Raw genomic sequence first — 18,524 nt, 5'->3', positions numbered from 1 at the left:
TCAAGAATCAATTACAATGAGCTGAGTCACAAAACCCCAAGAAGTCAATTCTCCTCTCATTTTATCTACTGACTTTATTCTGGGGTCTCTTCATTCACAGAATTCTGGTACAGACGGGGAGGGTTAGAAATGTGCAGCCAGTTCCACCTACAGAGAACCAGCTTCCAAGTGAAGCCCTTTAGCAATCTTGTAAAAATTGGGCTAAGTGTGATTTTGACAAGGAAAATCACCCAAAAGCAAAGCTGTCACATTCAGAAGCCAAGTCACTTGACACACACTGAGCCTGCTCACAGCTCAGCACGGACTGGCCCTTCAGGCTCCATTCTCAGTGTCGTGGGGAAGGAACCAAGCGCTAAACTCCCAGTAAAGTCAGCAGGAGTTTGACAGCAATGCCCCTTCATACCATTGAATTATTAAATATCTTCTGTATTCTGTGTGAAAACCAGAATTTTTTTATTGACAAAGCAAATACTGAAACAGAAACAACTTTTAGCACAACAGATGTATTTACTTACAGCATGCAAAGATTTGTTTTTATATATTTTTGCAGCTAACAACCCTTAATTATTTACAAGTTCAAAAATTACAATCTTCACATAAGTAGCAATTGCTTACAGAAGTTCTGGACACTCCCTCAGAAATAATTAAAAAATGGAGTAAAAAATACTGAGAGCAGTAATTTAAAAAAAAACCAACAAAGGAAAACATACTAGTTTTTAATATCCAGACAATTTAACACTGCTCTGGTAAGAAAAAAAAAATAACACAAAAGCCACATATCACATTTGGAGATGCCATTTTAAAAGAAATGCATCTTTCTGTTTGGTTTTTCTTTCCAGGAGAAATGCTGTACATAACCTTAAAAAAAAACTAAAATAAATAAACAAAACCCAACTCCCCATGGTTTGCCAATTTACCTCCTGTTGCTCCTCCACTTCCTGATCAGAGACCCAACAGCTTCACAGGTGATCACACAGGAGAAAGCAAAAGCAAGGCTATTTTATAAATATGAAACTTTTTTCCAAAATATCAGATTCTAAAACTCACCCAAGATGCAATGCACATGTCAGCTCTGACTGAGGGCCAGGCCAGAAAAAATCCTGCTCCTATGTTTAAGGCAGTCTCAGACTAATCACTGTTCAGCCTCTTGGAAAACAGAATTTTATGTCAAATTGCTCTCTACCTGCCTGTTGGTTTTAAGGTTTATTTCATACAGTATTTTTAAAAAGGCGAATTTAGCCTGCAGCTCTTTGTAATAAATGTGCATTTATACCTGGTTCTATAAATTAGTATTTCTCTCTGGGACTGAGGGAGTTCACTAGCAGGATGTTTTTGCACTATGCCATAAAGTGTTTCAAGCATATTGTCCTTCTGGAAAGACATTTGACCATCTCTTAAAGCTATGTTAACTTTATAAATAAAAAATTTGGTACCAGCTGGTGCTCACACTAAAAATACTTTTCATGTTCAGCTCTAGGAATATATTAGGGCAAAGAAAGTGCTCCAGTTTTACCTGCTGCTTTGTTATGCCCAATTCCAAGGTATCTTAGCTTATTAGTAAACAAAAATTATACCTCAATACAAATACTTTACTTGGATTTTTAAGCATTTGCATTATTCTCTAAAGGTATTCATATTGCATGACATTTTGTGCTAACTGCCCTCTCGAGCCTAACCCCTTATAAAACATGAAAATAGAACAGTAGAACTTTTTCTCATGTAAACTTCAGTGAAGTAGTTGCTGAAGGTGTTGTACAAACACTCTGATGGACATTTCCTGGGTAGTGGTAGGTGGAACGTGACATTTTAAACTGACTCAATGTAATGCATAAAAATATGAAAAATACATTTATGACAGTAGAATAAGCTACAGTGCAATTTTCCTCAGCCTGCTGAAAGCTCTGTGTGAACTTTTTCACCCCTTCCAGATCCTCCACAGTACATCTCATGTTCCATTAATACTAAAAGAGAACAAGCACAGCTAGAAAATACAACTTTATTATGCTCTTTGTGATGTAAACTTGAAGTTTCTAGAAGTCCAATATGTACCTTAAAAAAGTAGTTTTGCTCACTTACCTTTTCTGTGCTAAAATTTAAACATTTTTTGCTATAAACTGTAAAGCTAGGATATTGAAGGAGAATATGCCCTAAATTTCAGAGAAATTATCCTATTATTTTTAACAGTCTTCAGACTAACTGAATATAATTGAAAGTACACCACTTGCTTAGGGCTTTAAGCATAAGGCATTTTGTGTACATTCCCACAGCTATTTATTTCAAGGCTATCTTGGTGTGCAAAGCCAAATCAGTGGAAATCCCACTCCCAAAACCCCAGAAACCAATCTACCTTTTACTGCACATTCAGCATTGAACTGCAAAAGAGGAACAGACACAAAAATCAAATCCAGAAATATGCACTGAAACAAGCTAACCATTTTCTACTACTGGGTAAATCTTTTCAGCTGTGGAAGTTGTTTAACACTCTCAGTTCTGAATACCTCTGTTTGAATACATTCATAGCAGTGCATTCAGGATGCACTGGAGAAAATGCACCAGAAAAGTAAATTTTTCACATCATGCAGTGCCAGCGTACCATAGACCTCATCTGCTTCAAAGAAAGTGAAGTTAATTTTGTAAATCTACATGCTAACAGCTTAGAGAGATCATCTCCAACACACACACACAAAAAACCAACCCTTCTAAAACCAAATATTGTTTACAAAAAAATGTAGGGTTTGTATTCTATCTAATCACCACATTTCCCAAGCAAATGAGGCTTTTCCTGAAAAACATGTTCAATACAAACTGAAGTCATTTGTGTCTGGTCAGACACTAAGACAGCACTTCCTGCATTAACTGTTCCTGACGTGCGAAGAACAGGTCAGGCAACACATGGACAAGACAAAATGAAACAGAAAAAAGCACATGAAATTACACTTGAAGGGAAAAGGATCATGAAAAGCTCAAAAGAACATAATAAAATCCTGCCAAATTTAGACATCACAAACTGTTCATGCATTGACCATACTGTCTTGGCTGCTCACCATCTGTCAAGCAGAATGATTACAAGTTTACTTGAATTGTTACATTGTCTTATAACTATCTAAATCGGGTAAAAGTGATTATCACCTTTAAATATAGTATATTAATGCATAAAAATATGGATTTTTCTAGAATAAGTATTATATTTTCTAACCAAATATCTAAAAGCAGTGGTCCTTCTAGATTAGTTTGGAATAATAAGTGAAGCCCATTTCTTTGCAGAATGGGGTGATTTTATTGTTCGTATGTTTAAATAATTTATTTTTAATATCCATCCACTATATAAACAATCTCCAGAAAAATATATCCTCTTGCAGTAACTTACAATACACATTAAAAATACTTACAAAAGGGACTACTGTTCATTTACAATATCTTGAGCTCAAGGACACAATTCATGGGTCATTTCATTTATGCAATTTTGATCAGGAAAAACTGAACATTCTGGTTAACTTGGACCATGTCAGCAACATGGACAATCTAACATTTTTTAACATCTGCCTAATTACATAAGATTTTTAATAAAATTAGGCATTTTTACATCACAGTATATATGGCATTTCTTAATTGAGCAACAGAAAGGCACAGTTATTAAACCATAAAATATAGTACCTGAATTATATATACTCTAGTGATATCTACCAATGCTAATCCTGACATTTTTCTCTGCAAAGAGGGCTAAAGAAAAAGGCTTCTGCTTGTTTATTTAGAAAAATTCAACCTCATTACAAGTTTGGTCCGTTAGAAATACCTATTAGCTGAAGCAGGACTTCAGGAAAGAACAGAAGAAAGCAAATTTAACAGTCTATGGCCCAACAACTTGAACTAATTACCGTGAAATGGCAAACAGATCATGACTGGAGCCTTCCGATGAGCTGTCAGACATACCTGCTGAAGTGTCAGTGTACAGGGACAGGTACAGACTGGCAGCCAGCCCAGATACATTCACTGCATCACGCACACACAGATTCGGTTATAGCAGTAAGTCCACAAACAGCATTTACAGAGGTCAGCACTTCTCCTGGACTGATGCTTGACTGTTGGCCCTAAACCATCCCCAGAGATGTGCAAAGCCCTTTAAATGCTTTGCCTGCTTTGTATTGCTGTTAATAGGAAGACCCTGCTAAAGCCAATCTGGCCAGCCTTCCCTTAGCAAACTAGTGCACCTCTTCAAAAAGTAACTAGCTCAGTTCTCCCTACCCAAAGTGACCAAAGTGCATCAGGAGAGCCCAATGAAGTGGAAGAGGCAGGGAACAATGAACATGAGGGAGAAGCCAACCATGCCATAGGTGATGTAGCGGTAGGGCAGCTCCACCTCCATGCGCTGCCGGGCCCTGCGCACGTCGTCGTGCGGGATGCGGAATATCTGACACGCCAGCGGGATGGTGGCTTTCTTCATGGCCACTTTGGTTAACAGCAGGACGATGACTCCAATCAACAACCTCAGGATGGCTTTTCCAAACACAGCCACGGTGAGGGAGGACAGAGACAAGGGCAGGCTGTGGGGAGCGGGGTCCAGCTGCAGACCCAGGATGTAGTTGACGTGAGAGCCGCAGGCCACGCCGGCCCCGCAGCCCAGGATCTGAGCCGTGTCTCCTCGCGACGTGCTCCACGTGTCCAGGGTGAAAGAGAAGATGCCCAGGGCCAGATGGAGACTGATGATAATTAAAGGTGCATATTTGTAAGTTAAGTTGAAGTTGTCAATCAGGTCCACAACTGGATGGAAGACAGCCAGGATAAGAACAGCATACAGAAATCCAGCAATAACATCCTGTTGAAGAGAAACATATGCTATCAGTGTAATAACTATTTTAAAAAAACAACCACCTCAAGTTACATCAGCAAGAATACAAGCCTAGCTGCTGTAGTATTAAAAGTAACTTGTGGGTCCCCATCTTTTCCCTTTCACAGGTTTAAATCTTTCTTATGTTAAACATAAGGTAAGGAATTGCATTTGATCACCTCTTAACAAATCACCTGCATCCTGACCAGATCATGAATGAAGTTCTGATCAAAGGATCCTTCATCAAACTTGCAGGTCTGGACTTCTTAGTAAGGCCTGCTGTGACAGGGCAAGGCCTGATGGTTTTCACTAAAAAAAGGGAGATTCACACTGGATATAAGGAAGACATTTTTTTTTCCAGTGGGTGTGATGAGGCACTGGCACAGGTTGTCCGGAGAGGTGGTGGATGCCCTGTCTCTGGAAACATTGAAGGTCAGGTCAGATGAGGCTCTGAGCAATCTGTTCTGGTTGGAGATGTCCCTGCTTATAGCAGGGGGCTTGGACTAGGTGATCTTTAAAGGTCTCTTCCAACCCAAAACTAGTCTGTGATTCTTCTAGGATTTTTTCTACTGGCAACATTGGTCTGTGTCCAGGGCATTCCAACCTACAGTCAGCACAAATCCAGCCCAGCTAAATATGTTCTGCCAACTTAAGTTTGCTGAGACAGCTCAACAGTGGCTCTGAGGGCCCGGGTGCCAACACACCCGACACTGGCAGCAGCTGGTGCAGCAGTCAAGGACCACTGCAGCCAGGCACTACAGCAGCTTCAACTTTCCACCAGCTTCAGAATTAACAATGCTGGAAGAATTGGAACTGTTTCCAAATATTAAAGGAGAGGAAAAGATAATCTCTGTGGCTTCCTAACTGGTTTTCAGTTTTACTATTGTTTTTAAACGTATTTTCTTAATGAAAAGGTTACTCAATTTTTTCTTACATCAGCATTAAATTTCAGTTAACTGTTGACTGATCACTCAGTTGCATGGAATTCTCTGCTACTTTTGTCACCTTCAATTGTTAAAGAAGAATTTGTGCAATCCCAGCACTACAAAGTGGCCTGCCTTCATTTTCATGCTTATCAGCTCTTCCACATGAGCCAGGAGGTGGGACTTCAATCAGCAGTCTGTATTGCTCCAGCTTCAATGAATCATCTTTATCTGCTTCCACTAATTGAAAGCTTGATAAAAGCTCTAATAAAATTGACTGATATAAACATCAGACTTGTTCATTTCAGAAGCAACAAAAACTTTCTGCTCTATTTGCCACCTCCTCCCCCCAAACTCAGGCATTGTGGTTGATGTACATTGCATGGTGAACTGTATTCCCTCACTCTCTGTAGAGGATTCAGATGTGAAACTGCAAAATAGCCCTGTCTGCATGCTCACTGGTGCATGACTTTGTTCTATGACATTTTGTGTCAGCTGAACTACCAGCCCATCACATCATCCGTGACACAGTGGTTTTAGATTGGGAAGCCTTCTAACCACTGATGCAAAAACGTCATTGAGTTTTTCTGAGCTGCCTTATTTTCCCGTGCTCTTTTTACACTGTGTTCATCCACCAGCTTTTCTACTCCCTACCAGGCTTACCCTTTTGTGTCTGTCAGCTTTTCTTCTAGCACAGGATGCTCAAAAACATCTTTAGTCATCCTCATCAGTGGTCTTGCATTGCAATTACCACTTTGTAGTGTTCTTGTTTTCTCCTTTTTACATTGCATACACTTGTGTTTCACTCAGGGAGTTTTAATCCTGAGTTTGTTTTTCAAAGATGACAACCTTGTTACCTGGTTTTAGAAACTCTGGTAAATGAAACTCTAGCATGTAGTGGCACTCTGAAATGCTTTGAGCATTTGACATGCAGTGAACTTTTAACAGACACTTTCTCACTCTGCAAAATTATTTTTACTCTGTAGAGGAAAATTCAGTCTATACTTTAGAGCAGTCATCAATTTCTGCAGTAAAAAATGACATTAAACACCTGTTAAGTTTCAACTGTGGACTGAGTTTATAAAAGACAAGTATAAGTTTAGCATGAGAGCCACTTTTAGCTATTTTATCAACTTCTATGCTGAAGAAATGTAAGTCTTCTATTTTTGTGTGGTATGACATTCCAAAAAATACACCTGCATACAATTTTGCCCTGTAAAACCTTCAATGTGATGGAAGCTTATAAAATCAGAACAGGATTAAGTCACAAGTTTAGTAGTAGATAATATTATTTTCTTACCAAAATTGAATGCATTCCCATATAAATTCGACTACAGCAAACCAAAGAACACCAGCAGAATGCCAGGATAAGCCCAAACATAAAGGGATACTGGTAGGGAAGAAAAATGCAGAAACTGTATTAGAATTCAGAAAAAAAAAAAAAAAAAATCACTCTATGAACGTTCCATAATGAATTTCAATGAATGCCACCGATGCTTGCCCTTTTCCTTGCCCTAGCCTCCACAGGCCTAGCAGAGCACCTCTTCATAAAGTCATTGTTAAGTCAAGCTTTCAACCTTCCCCTGTCCTCTCTGCATTCAGGATACATGAATTTCAGTGCTCTGATCAGACATTTTCAAAGCAATAAGAAATGCATCAATCTCTGTAGCAGTTGCCTTGCCATGCTCTGATATCCCAAATTGACCAGGAGGGCAGAGACAAGTGTGTTCAACTATGGAACAGTTTTACACTGGGTGAAGCAGCTCCATCACACACCAGTATTGGTGGCAATTACCCAGGCAGAATAGTGTGGCTTCACTTTGTTTCCTGAGAAGGAGGAACTCAGAACAAAATTACAAAGAAATTCAATTCCTTCCTCAAGTCTTTGTTTCAGAGCTTCTGCAATCGTTGACTCAATCTCTGGGCATCAGCATGAAACTCCTAAAACAGTGATCTTTTTTGTTCTTTCCAAGCCCACATCAATTTCCTCCTACAAGCCACATTTGTTAAACAAAAAAATCATCAAATAATTACTTCCAATTATTTTCGTCTTCTCACATTTTTTCTATTAATAAGGACTGTTTACCAGAAAGAAATAAAATACTTTGCTTTAATAAGTACATATCATGTAGAGAAGCACTTTTTTAACTTTCTCAGGTTTTGCATAAAACTATGCTAATTTACATGTTACAGCACAGTAAGAAATACTTTCCCCACTATTGCAAAATGTTGTACAAGACAGGACAGAGCTTCCTTTTTTTGCCACTATTCTATAAAAGACGCAGTCACAAGATCAAATGGCACGTTTCCAAAATTGCTTTGCTTCCTACGATAAACATTTTCAATATAAACAGGCAGCCTCCATGTACTCCAACCTAGGAATAAAATCTAAGAATTACAGGCAGTTTTCTTACCCTTGTTCCTTTTATAGGTAATCTGAAAGGTTGAATATCCAACAAATTAGAGAAAAGATCTTTAAAATTACTGGAGGAAGTTCTCTGTCCTCTGTGAAGGCCACTTAACAGATTGTGAAGTTCCAAAATCAGTCTTTCAGTAAAAGGTTTGAGATAGGATTATCACTCTTCTGTATTTTTCCAACTTGCCCTGAATTCTCAAATCCAGAACCATGTTTGCCTGACAAACCTAAAATAACATTCTCAAACTAAGAGAAAATCATGAAGATTTTGTGTGCAGATTTCACATTAAAATAAATTCTAAATGCTCAGCTCATAGTTGTGTTCCATCTTGACTAAACTCTACTTCCTGCAGCAACACTTATCTTTGCTTCTATCACATCCATCTACAAAGTGGATCTAAACAGAACTGTGTGACTCATTTCTGACTGCAATGGTGAAGGAACAAACTCCAGTTTCCTGCCTTTCAGAACTCTGCTAACCCCGGGCAATGCACCGGTGACTGTCACACACATGACTGCAGAGTTACCAGATACCAGCACTGCTGCAGCAGCCACAAACGCAGCCCTTTGGTACCTTAAACTGCAGCCACACCCCTCTGCTCCACTGTGCTTCTCCCTTTACCAGGGCTCTCAGGGTAGAAGGAATGGTGCCTGCACTGTGCTGCTGCCCTCTCCCTCCCTCCCTCCCCACAGCCTCCCCAAGCAGTGCTGTGTGCATGGACAGCTGTACCCTGGGGCCTCTGGAGCAAAGAGCAGCTTCGAGTTTCAAACTGTTTGGCATCACTTGATACCCCCGTCCATCCTTGTCTCCTGACACACATCTTCGGTGCTTTCAGAGCCCAGTTAGGGGTAAGGCTTTTCTTTAATAAATAAAGACTTGTCCAGTTTCTGCAGCACCTGACAGAAACAGGTGCTGGAGCTTTAGCAGGAAGATGGATGAAGTGCCAGGCTCAGCAGGGCTCAGCAGCCATTCAGGACACTGTGGGTAAGAGGTTGGGATTGGGGGAGGGAAGGGCTTAGAGCAACTAAACAGCAAAATCCTGAGAACATGGAGCATAAAGGAAATAGTTCGGTGAGAAGTCTTGTTTTAAGAGTCCTAAGCAGGGGACTGTAAACAGCAGGGAGACTGCAATTCTGAAAATGAAAGAAGAAATGCTTGCTGTCAGGGAATTCACAGGGGAAGGATGTTTGAGGAAGAAAGAAACAGAAACTCCAGCTCTGCAGAATGCTTTGGAAAAATTTTTTGGCTCTGTCATCTCTCACTCTAATTCTGAGTAACTACCCCTTAAACCACCTGGGAACATGGACTAGTTTAGTTTCTCTGTAGCAAAGCACAGTAGAATGGTCTGGGTTGAAAGAGACAGGTCAAGGCCTTCTAGTCCAAGTCCCCTGCTAGGAGCAGGGACATCTTCAACAAAACCAGGCTGCTCAAAGCCCATCCAGCCAGGCCCTGAACGTTCCCAGGGATGGGGCACCCACCTCCTCTCTGGGCAGCCTGTGCCAGTGTTTCAGCACCAGCAGTAAAAAACTTCTTCCCTGCATCTGATCTAAATGAACCCTCGTTCAGTTCAGAACCATCACCCCTTCGCCTGGCACAAAAGGCCAACAGGAGTTGGCTCCCATCTTTCTTACAGGCACCCTGTAAGTGCTGATCACTAATTAAACACAACACCCGGCCTGTTTTCACTCCTCTGCCCTTTAAAGCAGCCACTGGGTTCAAGAATTCCCAGAACACCAATCCGATAACACCTGCTTAAAATCTGCCCCCAGGTGGTAAGACGAGCTGTGTTTGGTCCTCACGAGAAGGGAAAATGCACAAGGTGACTAAAGGAGAACACCAGCACTCCCACACACTTCCGAGCTCAGCAGCATGCCGAGTCATACCACCGACAGGGGACATCACCTGGATCCTTGTAAAAAAAGCTGATGCCATAAACTTACTTCCAGATTGTTGCCTGCAAGGCTGAGGTACCAGCAAGCCTTATAATAATACTGTTTAGTAACAGTGGATTTCAAAAATCTCCTCTCCCAATCATAAATGAATATTCAAATTTAAAAAAAACCAAAACAGCTTTTACTAGGTTTTCTACTTAAAACAGGCACATTTTATGAGAGTAATGTGAAAATTTGAATATAAACTTATATCTAGTGTTCAGGGAAGAAAGTCATAAGCACTTTTTCCTTTTATTATGTTGACTTGGGTCTCTATTTAAATGAGAGATATTAAAGCAAGACAGCTGAATTCCAGCATTTCAGTCCCATGGTTCCTGGCATGCCAGATCAGAGGCACAAAGAACAAAACATCCCAAGTTTACTTCTACCCACCTCCCCAGTTCCCCAATTCCCTGTTGGTTTTACTCATTTAGGCATCAGAAGGCAGACTGGCATCACTGTCCTTCCAGATGAGGGGGGGGAAGGTTATCAGAGATCACAGCTGAGAGGCAGACACAAACCAGGTTTCATTCTCTCAGCTGTTCTTTTTGATAAAATAGTTGGTGTATCATGGTTCTTGGCCACCCTTGGTGACACTTTCAGTCAGATATTCAGGACATAAACATCTCAAACCCTGTCTCCATGCCCTCAATGCATATCCTCAAAAACTCCTCATGTCTCCATAGCCAACATGCCACCTCAATGATTCTGAGTGTGGGGTTTCTTCTGAACTGCATACTGCTTTCATTTTTATAAAATAAAAAACCTCAAACCAATATGCATGTTATTTTAAAAAAAATAAAATTTAATTAGATTTCTTAACTTCACATATTAAGGTAAAGCTGGGGATAAAGCTGACTGAATAAACTACTCATCGTGTTTCAGACCTCAGTTTTGTACCCATATCCAGAATCTTGTTTTAATCAAAGAAATTGAATTAAATTCATATTTGTAAAACAGCAGTGAAACTACTCTCAGTAAGTCTTTGAGAACTTTATGCCCTGTGTTTTTAAATGAAAACTCCCATCCTATAGAAAATTCCACTACATCCTCCAAAACAGGCTTTGCAAACTTCTGACTGGACAACACACAAAACCCTTCCCCATCCTCCTCCCTCCCCTTGATCTTTTTGCCAAGAGTCTTAATAACATAACCATTGTTTAAAAATGCCCATAAGGAAACAATCTGTCCTAAAAGCTTTGACCTAGGTCAGAAAATTCCTTCTTTCATAAGGGAACATTGTTAAAAGACACTCTAAATGCTCACTTCTTTACCTTTTTAAAGCACATTCCTTATCAGAGAGGTTTCCAGCACTCACAAATGATTCCAAAGTAACTTTCTAATATTTTCAGTGTTCTACAGTATTCAGTGATCTTTTTAAATTATATCATAACTCAGAAGGTCAACTTGAGTTTGAGACAATTATTTTGGGCTAAAGTTTCACTGAAGGAATCCAAGCAGCACTTGCAGCACCAGGCTTTTACTGAGGTATTTGGGCCATGTGTTGGCAATAGTCATATGAGAAGCTGTAATCAATGTTTATGGGATTGACTCCAGCACCCTGGCTGGACAGATGAGTGCAAAAAGCACAGCAGGAAAATGATTTTGTGAAGGGAGCAGAAGAAAAAGGAGAAGAGCATCGTTAGAAAAAAGAGAGACGATCAATCGGTCATCTTAGGAAAAATAAACTATTTCTTTTAAAATGGGCCAGGTAGCAAATACCACTGGTTAAGCTACATTTATCAATTATTTTCTCCTTTCTTGCACTGACCAACATTAAAATCATAGAGAGACATAAAAACTTCAATGTTACAAGTCACTTTAAGAACCTCTTTTTAAAATTCCAAGATAAACTTTTCAGTGCCAGTCCTGAAGGAAGTTAAATTGTTCATTTTCTGCCACACCTAATCTGAAAATTATTACTGAGGAGTAATAATAGGAAATAGCTTGTTATTTCTTCTCATTGCAGTCATTAAAAAAATAATCCCTCTCTGAACACAGCTAGCAAGAATCACTTATGGCTCGCTCTCTTTATGCCCCAATACCTAAAACTACATTTTTTTCTGCAAAATAATGTTTTCTCAGTTTAATCAGCACACCCTGTTTGAAAGAACAAGGAGTGCTTTATATGTGTACAATGCACCAAGAAAAAAGGAATTGCTTGAGAAGTATTTCCTTTGAATTACTTTTCATCAAAAACTCTGTATCCAACCTTAGAGCATTTGTTTTTACATGTTTTCCCCCAAGACTCTTTACATTAATTAAAGATTTGCTTAGGCAAAACTGGAAAATACATTTCATGACAATCAGCACAGTCTAACAAGACAGGCTGTGGTATTCCTCTCGCAGAAGCTCCCCAGTGACATTTGTCAGAACTGGCTGAGCCCTTTTCTAACTTTTAAGAACACCTGCATCAAACAACTTTTTTCGGCTTCCTTTACAAAAAACTACAGGCATTAACATGGCCCACAGAAGACCTCACACCTCAAACACACCAGACAAGGCCAGTGCTGACCCTCCAAATTCCCATCTCTCCTCCTCTCTCCTTGTGGGGGTAATTCCGTGTTTTCAGATCATCCCTTCAGCTGTGCTTCCCATGTCAGGAGAGTTTTTGTTTGACTGTTTAAGAACCATGTACAAGAAGATCAATCAGACAAGCATGCACACATCTCTTAGCCAATGTTTCTTCTCAGCATTTCAGTATTTTAGACACAGGCCCATTTGGGCTTCTCTGAGAGGTGATGTGTCTCTTCCTGAAGGGGCTGCACTTGCTCCTGCAGACAGATTTTCTATGTAAGAGATGGTTTTCTATGTGTAGCTTCCAGTTTATCACTACATCAATCTTACTGACAATGCAAGCCTTTCACCAAGGACAGACATTTCTAACTAGGATGTGCCCCTTTCTGCAAAATTCTCACTGCAGCACTGTTGTGATTAGGCAGTTTATTCATCCCCAATAACCAATTATTCCCTGTTTCCAGTGGGGATCAGAGAGTTCAGCCTTTTGAAATCAAAGAGCAGGCAGATAATTCTAGAGGTAATCTTCAGTAGTGGTCAGTCAGAACCACCGAGCAACCCTGAAATCCCAACACAGATCCTGCCAAACCCATCTCATTTCATTACGCTCCCCAGCCTTGGCTGATAAAAGCCAGAGTGCAGATCAAAGATTTCTTATGTGGTAACACATCAGAGTCTTACACGACCAGCACCACAGAGAGTCAAAAGAGCAGTGAGTAAATGAAAACCGCCAATGAAAAATCCATCAGAGAGGTCCCTGGAGAACAGCTGCACCTGCAGTGGGTTTGGCAGTGCTGTTTATCCAGGCCAGCAGCAGCAGCAGGCACTGATGACAGGCTCTGCACATCAAACACTGCCAGGCAGCACCCAGGGAGGACAATGCTGCCACACTCAGCACCACAAGCTGCCTCAGAAGGTAAATCAGCCTTGGTTAATAGAGTTAAAGGCTGCTGCTCATCAGTCCAGGCTCTGGGCTGCTGCTGAATATCAACCAAAGTTTGCTCAGTGGCTCCAGCGAGAGTCAGCAAAGCCATCATTCCCTAATGCACACAGCTACTGCCAGAGCCAGGCTGCATCCTGGGGGAACTCTGGGAGAGAAGGGAATTTTCTGTATCCCCCCCAGCTGACATTTATTTTTTTCTCCTCAAAATCTGCCAGCACAGTTATGGCACATTCAGCTACCATCCCAACTCAATGACCATTTCTAATAAAATACATCTTGATATCTATTTGAAATCAGCAGTTCAACATAATCAAACAAAATATAAAGAATACTTTCTCCAGTAGTCTCAGCCTGAGAGTTTGGAGATTTTGTGGATAATTTGCAGTTCACACTTTATCTTCCTCCCCCCACGTGGGACATGATATAAGCCAGCCTGGCTCAAACTGTCATTATTTCAAAGATACCTACATTGTATCAAGATCTATAATCTCACTGTCTTTTAAGTGTTTGCCCTCCTCTTTCAGCACATCAAAGACAGGGGGGCGGGGGGAGGAATCCACATAACATTCTCGTGAGTCCTTGACATGAGCTTTGTATTTCAAGGTTACTGAAGTGTCTTTGAAATAAATGCTTCTCTCTGCAGAAGTGTAACATATCAAATAAATAAATATGGATTATGCAAGTAGAACCAAAAGTTTCAGGCAAGCTCTCATAATACAAGGAGAAACTGAAAATTTTGGGTACAATGGACAGAACAGGTTGCTCTTATGGAAGTTATCTTAATATGTAACTTGCTTTTGTCTGAAAGACAGTTCCACTGAATATTCCTCATGCCTGAAGTCTCTAGCTGTGATAATTTACCAAACCCATCTTTAAAATACATTACCTTTGAAAATATTTTACTTGAACAATTGCATTTATAGAAAGTATTTTCGTTTTGTAGCCAAAAATCCTTCTGAATACTATGTGAAAAGAAAAGAATTGTAACAGGATTACTTAAAGGTATTGAAAAATTGAAAAGCACAAACTCAAGAGTTAAAAACAAAACCCTACTGCAATCCAAACATGTTTTTAAGTGCACAATTTGGGCCACACTAGAAAAACAGGGGCACATTATCTCTGTTCTCTATGTTCTTCAAGAAAAACACTCAAATAGATTGCCTTTGACAGAAAAGAACCTTTACACAATAGTGGGAAGTCACAGATCACTGAAAGCAAACTGCAAATGAGCTACACAAGAAGGAGATTCCCTCCTCACTGGTGTGACATCCTTTAGAGCAAGAGCAGCTTTCTTTGGTTTGCTATAAACTTCAAAGTGACAAACTAAAGCTGCCTGGATTCCAGAGGAAAAGTCCCTGCAGAAAGTGACACCTGTACCTGCTTAAAGACATCCTCAGCCTCGTTCCACTCCGATTTGCTGAACCAACAGTCCCAAGTTATTGTCTCATCACAGTCAGCCTGTGTAAGGCTTCTTTACACTAAATAGATACAGAAAGAGTTTGCCAGCAGGTTTAAATCTGCACCTACTGGTATATTTGTAGAATTTCATAAAAACCACATTAAAAACTCCTCTATCTTTAACAGCTTTCCAAGAGCTTCTGAAGTCAGTCTTTTTTACCAGCATTTTCAGAAAAACACCATTTTCCAAGACAAAAAAGATGTCACCTAGGTTCTACTCCAATAGAAGTAAAACCAGGAGAACAGAAGAAGTGTCAGATGAAAGGTTAACTCTAGGGGTTAATCAAAAGACTCTTGACATGCCATTGGTTAATTATTGATTAATTTTTGGAAATAATTTAAAAATCAGAAGGGTTTTTTTTAGATGAGTATTTTGAAATGGCAGAAGTTGGTTTCAGAGAGGTCATTTATTCATACTCGTTTTCTAAGAAAAAAAAAATTAAAATCAAGATTCAAACACTTTGCTTCTTCATTTCTTAAGCACAGTCCGACGCAAATAACAAGGCTGAATGTTTATGGTTTCTTACCAAGCATTCATGGTGAGTACGTTTAGTCAATTAGCAGAGAGTTTCACAGACACACAAAGAAGTACGAATCCAGTTTGTTCTTCCAAATGACACCAGCCGCACGCATCCAACCAGCAATAATCAAATATACAGCTTTTGGTCATTTAAATAAAAACTACTCTGAGATGAAGCATCTCAGTGGCAAAACTTCAAATATTTATTTCAAACAGTCACAAAACATGACAGTATAATTTTATATATATAATTATATATATATATATATAATTATATATATATATATATATATACACACACATATATATATATGTGTGTATATATACATATATTATGCCTGCATAAATCCAGCAGATAATATTTCACCATTTCATAGCAAACACAAACCCCTAAGAGCTTCCTTTTGGGCACACGCATTCACCTTGCAGAAACAGATACATATCTCTGGTTAGAGAGGCCAAATAAAACCTCTAACCCTTAATCATCCCATTCCTTTCAGTCACCCATTCCAGATGCTAAGATAGAGCCACAAAGTGTCAGGCAGCGCCAGCCGACAACGGGTGATTGTTACCAGTAACTGGGAAGACAAGAGTTAAGCAAAACCCCCGCACGAAGCTCAGAATCAGAGTCAGTTCTCTCTACCGACATGATTTATATCCAACTTAAACCAGGCAGGCATTACAGTAAGGATTAGTAAACATCAACAACTTAAGAGTCGAGTTACTGCCGAACTTCTTCAACATTACACAACAAAACGCTGCGCTGGACATTTATCTGGGAAAGCGCTCTCCCTCAGCCACAACTGGAAGTGGTGCAGTGATTTAGAGAGCTGGATGTGCTTTCTTTGGAGTGGCTGCTGTTGCCATACCTCCAGCAGCCAGCGCCAAAGCACATGCCGCTGCTTGCGTAAAGCAGGCGATCAACAGTGTTATTTTAACTTACCTATTGACCCCCAGTGCAATACCAGATTTTAGAGATTCTGCTGAATGAAAGCGCTGAAAATATCACACATTATCAGTCCCTGCTAATTATGAACACATTGATAGATTGTTGAACCTCCTGAAAGTACAAATACCAGAATCATTTCCAGCTTGTGGTTAATGAAAATAAAATCGTTAAAGAAAAGGCTAAAGCTGGAACTCAGTGACGCTACAGAGTGACTCGAAGCAAAGAAGGATCAACAAGAAGCCCTTTAGTTACTGGCTCTCCACCAAATTCTCACTCTAGAAAGCCAAATGCCTGTAAAAACACTGGATGCTTATCCAAACTTCACGCAAAGCTGAAAAAAAAAAAAAACCCAAAAACAAAAAAACCCCCACAGGAACAAAACGCAGCTTGTTACCGCGGAGTTTTCACGTCTGCTGAGCTAATCCCCAAAGCCAGCACAACTTCCATTCACAAGACAAAATTACTAGAACGCTTCTCGTTACCTGAGCATTCGCTTAAATCACAGGAAAAAAAAGAAACAAAAATAGGCAAAGAAAAAAGGTACGAATCTCACATTTTCCCAACCAAAATCAGCAGTCAGCCACCTCCCCTCCTGCAGAGAAATCAGGTCTGCCTCATCCTCACACGCCGGGAGTGGAGAGCGCACGGATGAGGACACGGAGGTGCGAGCATTACCTGCCAGCGGCCGTAGCTGAGCAGCAGCAGCGCCAGGGGGATGGCGGTGCCCGACATGGCGTGGGTGGAGGGCATGCTGTACTCGGAGTTGTAGAAGACCTCCAGCTTCACCACGGGCGGCGAGGCAGGACGCGGCCAGCGGATCACGTCCTTGGTGCACTGCCCCAGGTACATCACCCACACCCAGATGATGATGAGCCTCCGGCCCAGCCAGGCGTCCACATTCCAGATGCAGAAAGGGAAAAAGAGGATGTAGAAGAGCTCGTTGCCCAGCTCTGTACCCAGGCTGAACAGATAGTAGAGGAAGCGGCTGCGAGTGGCGAACTCCTGGCTGCCGTCCTCCTCCTCCGTCAGCGAGTTTCGGCGCGGCCTCCTTCTCCAGCGCCGCGGGGTTGCCGCCGCGCCGGGCACGGCCCCGTTCCCGGCGGGATGCGCCTGCCCGCCCGCGGGGCCGCCGTTCGCCACTGGCCCCCGCTGCTCCTCGCCGGCCCAGCCCGAGGGCCCCTCCACCCCGCAGAGCCGCTGGAACGCGGCCACTTTCCGCGGGTCCTGCAGGTGGGCGGCCAGCCGGGCCAGGCGCTGGCCGAGAGACATAGCGGCGGGACCGGGGGCGGGCTGAGGGCGGCGGGGGACTTCGTCTGAGAGGCGGAGAGGGGCACGGGGGCTCCGCGGACAAGACAAGCCGCTCCCTGAAGAGAACCCCGCTGGAAGGCGCGGAGCCGCAGGATCCTGCGGGACTACCCTCGCCTGCCCCGGTCCCTCCCGCCGCTGGCTCCCGGCTCGCTCCCTCACGCCCTGCCCGCTCGCTCGCTGGCTCCCTCCCTCACGCCCGCGCCGGCCCCGCCCCGGCGCGCCTGCGCGCAGCCCCCACCCCGCGGGAAACGTCCATCGCGGCACGGATTGGCCGCGGCCCTCCCTCGGTCCCGCCCCCACGGGCGGCGCAGCCAATCGCAGCTCGGCACTGCGCGAGGCGGTGCGCGGCTTGAGGTGGCCTCGAGCGTGAGGGGCTGAGGCGGCGGCGGGCGGCTGGTGGGATGGTTGTGGGTCTTTCGCGCCTTCGAGCCTTCTCTTTCTCCTTCTTATAGAAACACAACATCAGTTGGGGTGGAAGAGACCTCTGAGGTCATCGAGTCCAGCCTGTGACCGACCACCACCTTGTCCGCCAGACCACGGCACTGATTGCCCCATCCAGTCTCCAGGGACAGTGACTCCACCAGCTCCCTGGGCAGCCCATTCCAACAGCTAATCACCCTTTCCGTGGAGAAACTCTTCCTAACGTCCAACCTAAACCTCCCGTGGTTTAGATTTCTCTTAAGATTTCCCTGCTTAAGGTTTCTCGGCGCCTAAATCTGGTGGTGTGAACACG

The 18,524-nt window shown here is 42.1% G+C and overlaps 1 protein-coding gene across 1 annotated transcript; it reads right to left on the bottom strand.

The window, feature by feature from the left end:
- Positions 1-487: 487 nt before the first annotated feature.
- SGPP1 (sphingosine-1-phosphate phosphatase 1) lies at positions 488-17,942 on the bottom strand. Its single transcript, XM_066188998.1, has 3 exons — positions 17,159-17,942; positions 7,049-7,138; positions 488-4,813 (listed from the first exon to the last, which is right to left on the bottom strand). The coding sequence occupies exons 1-3, from the start codon at positions 17,750-17,752 to the stop codon at positions 4,262-4,264; spliced, it is 1,236 nt and encodes a 411-aa protein (XP_066045095.1). The 5' UTR covers positions 17,753-17,942; the 3' UTR covers positions 488-4,261.
- Positions 17,943-18,524: the final 582 nt, after the last annotated feature.

This window comes from Chamaea fasciata, unplaced genomic scaffold (genome assembly GCF_029207755.1).
Source record: "Chamaea fasciata isolate MVZ Bird 193981 ecotype frontalis unplaced genomic scaffold, bChaFas1.0.hap1 SCAF_7, whole genome shotgun sequence".
NCBI classification, from domain to species: domain Eukaryota; kingdom Metazoa; phylum Chordata; class Aves; order Passeriformes; family Sylviidae; genus Chamaea; species Chamaea fasciata.
The sequence above is the reverse complement of the archived record's forward strand: the minus strand, read 5'-3'. Positions and strand labels throughout refer to the sequence as shown.

Coding starts and splice junctions, on each gene's coding strand:
- SGPP1 (XM_066188998.1), bottom strand. CDS start 17,752: ATGTCTCTCGGCCAGCGCCTGGCCCGGCTGGCCGCCCACCTGCAGGAC. Junction 7,139..17,158: donor TCAGCTACGGCCGCTGGCAG/GTAATGCTCGCA, acceptor CTTCCCTACCAG/TATCCCTTTATGTTTGGGCT. Junction 4,814..7,048: donor TGGGAATGCATTCAATTTTG/GTAAGAAAATAA, acceptor TCTCTTCAACAG/GATGTTATTGCTGGATTTCT.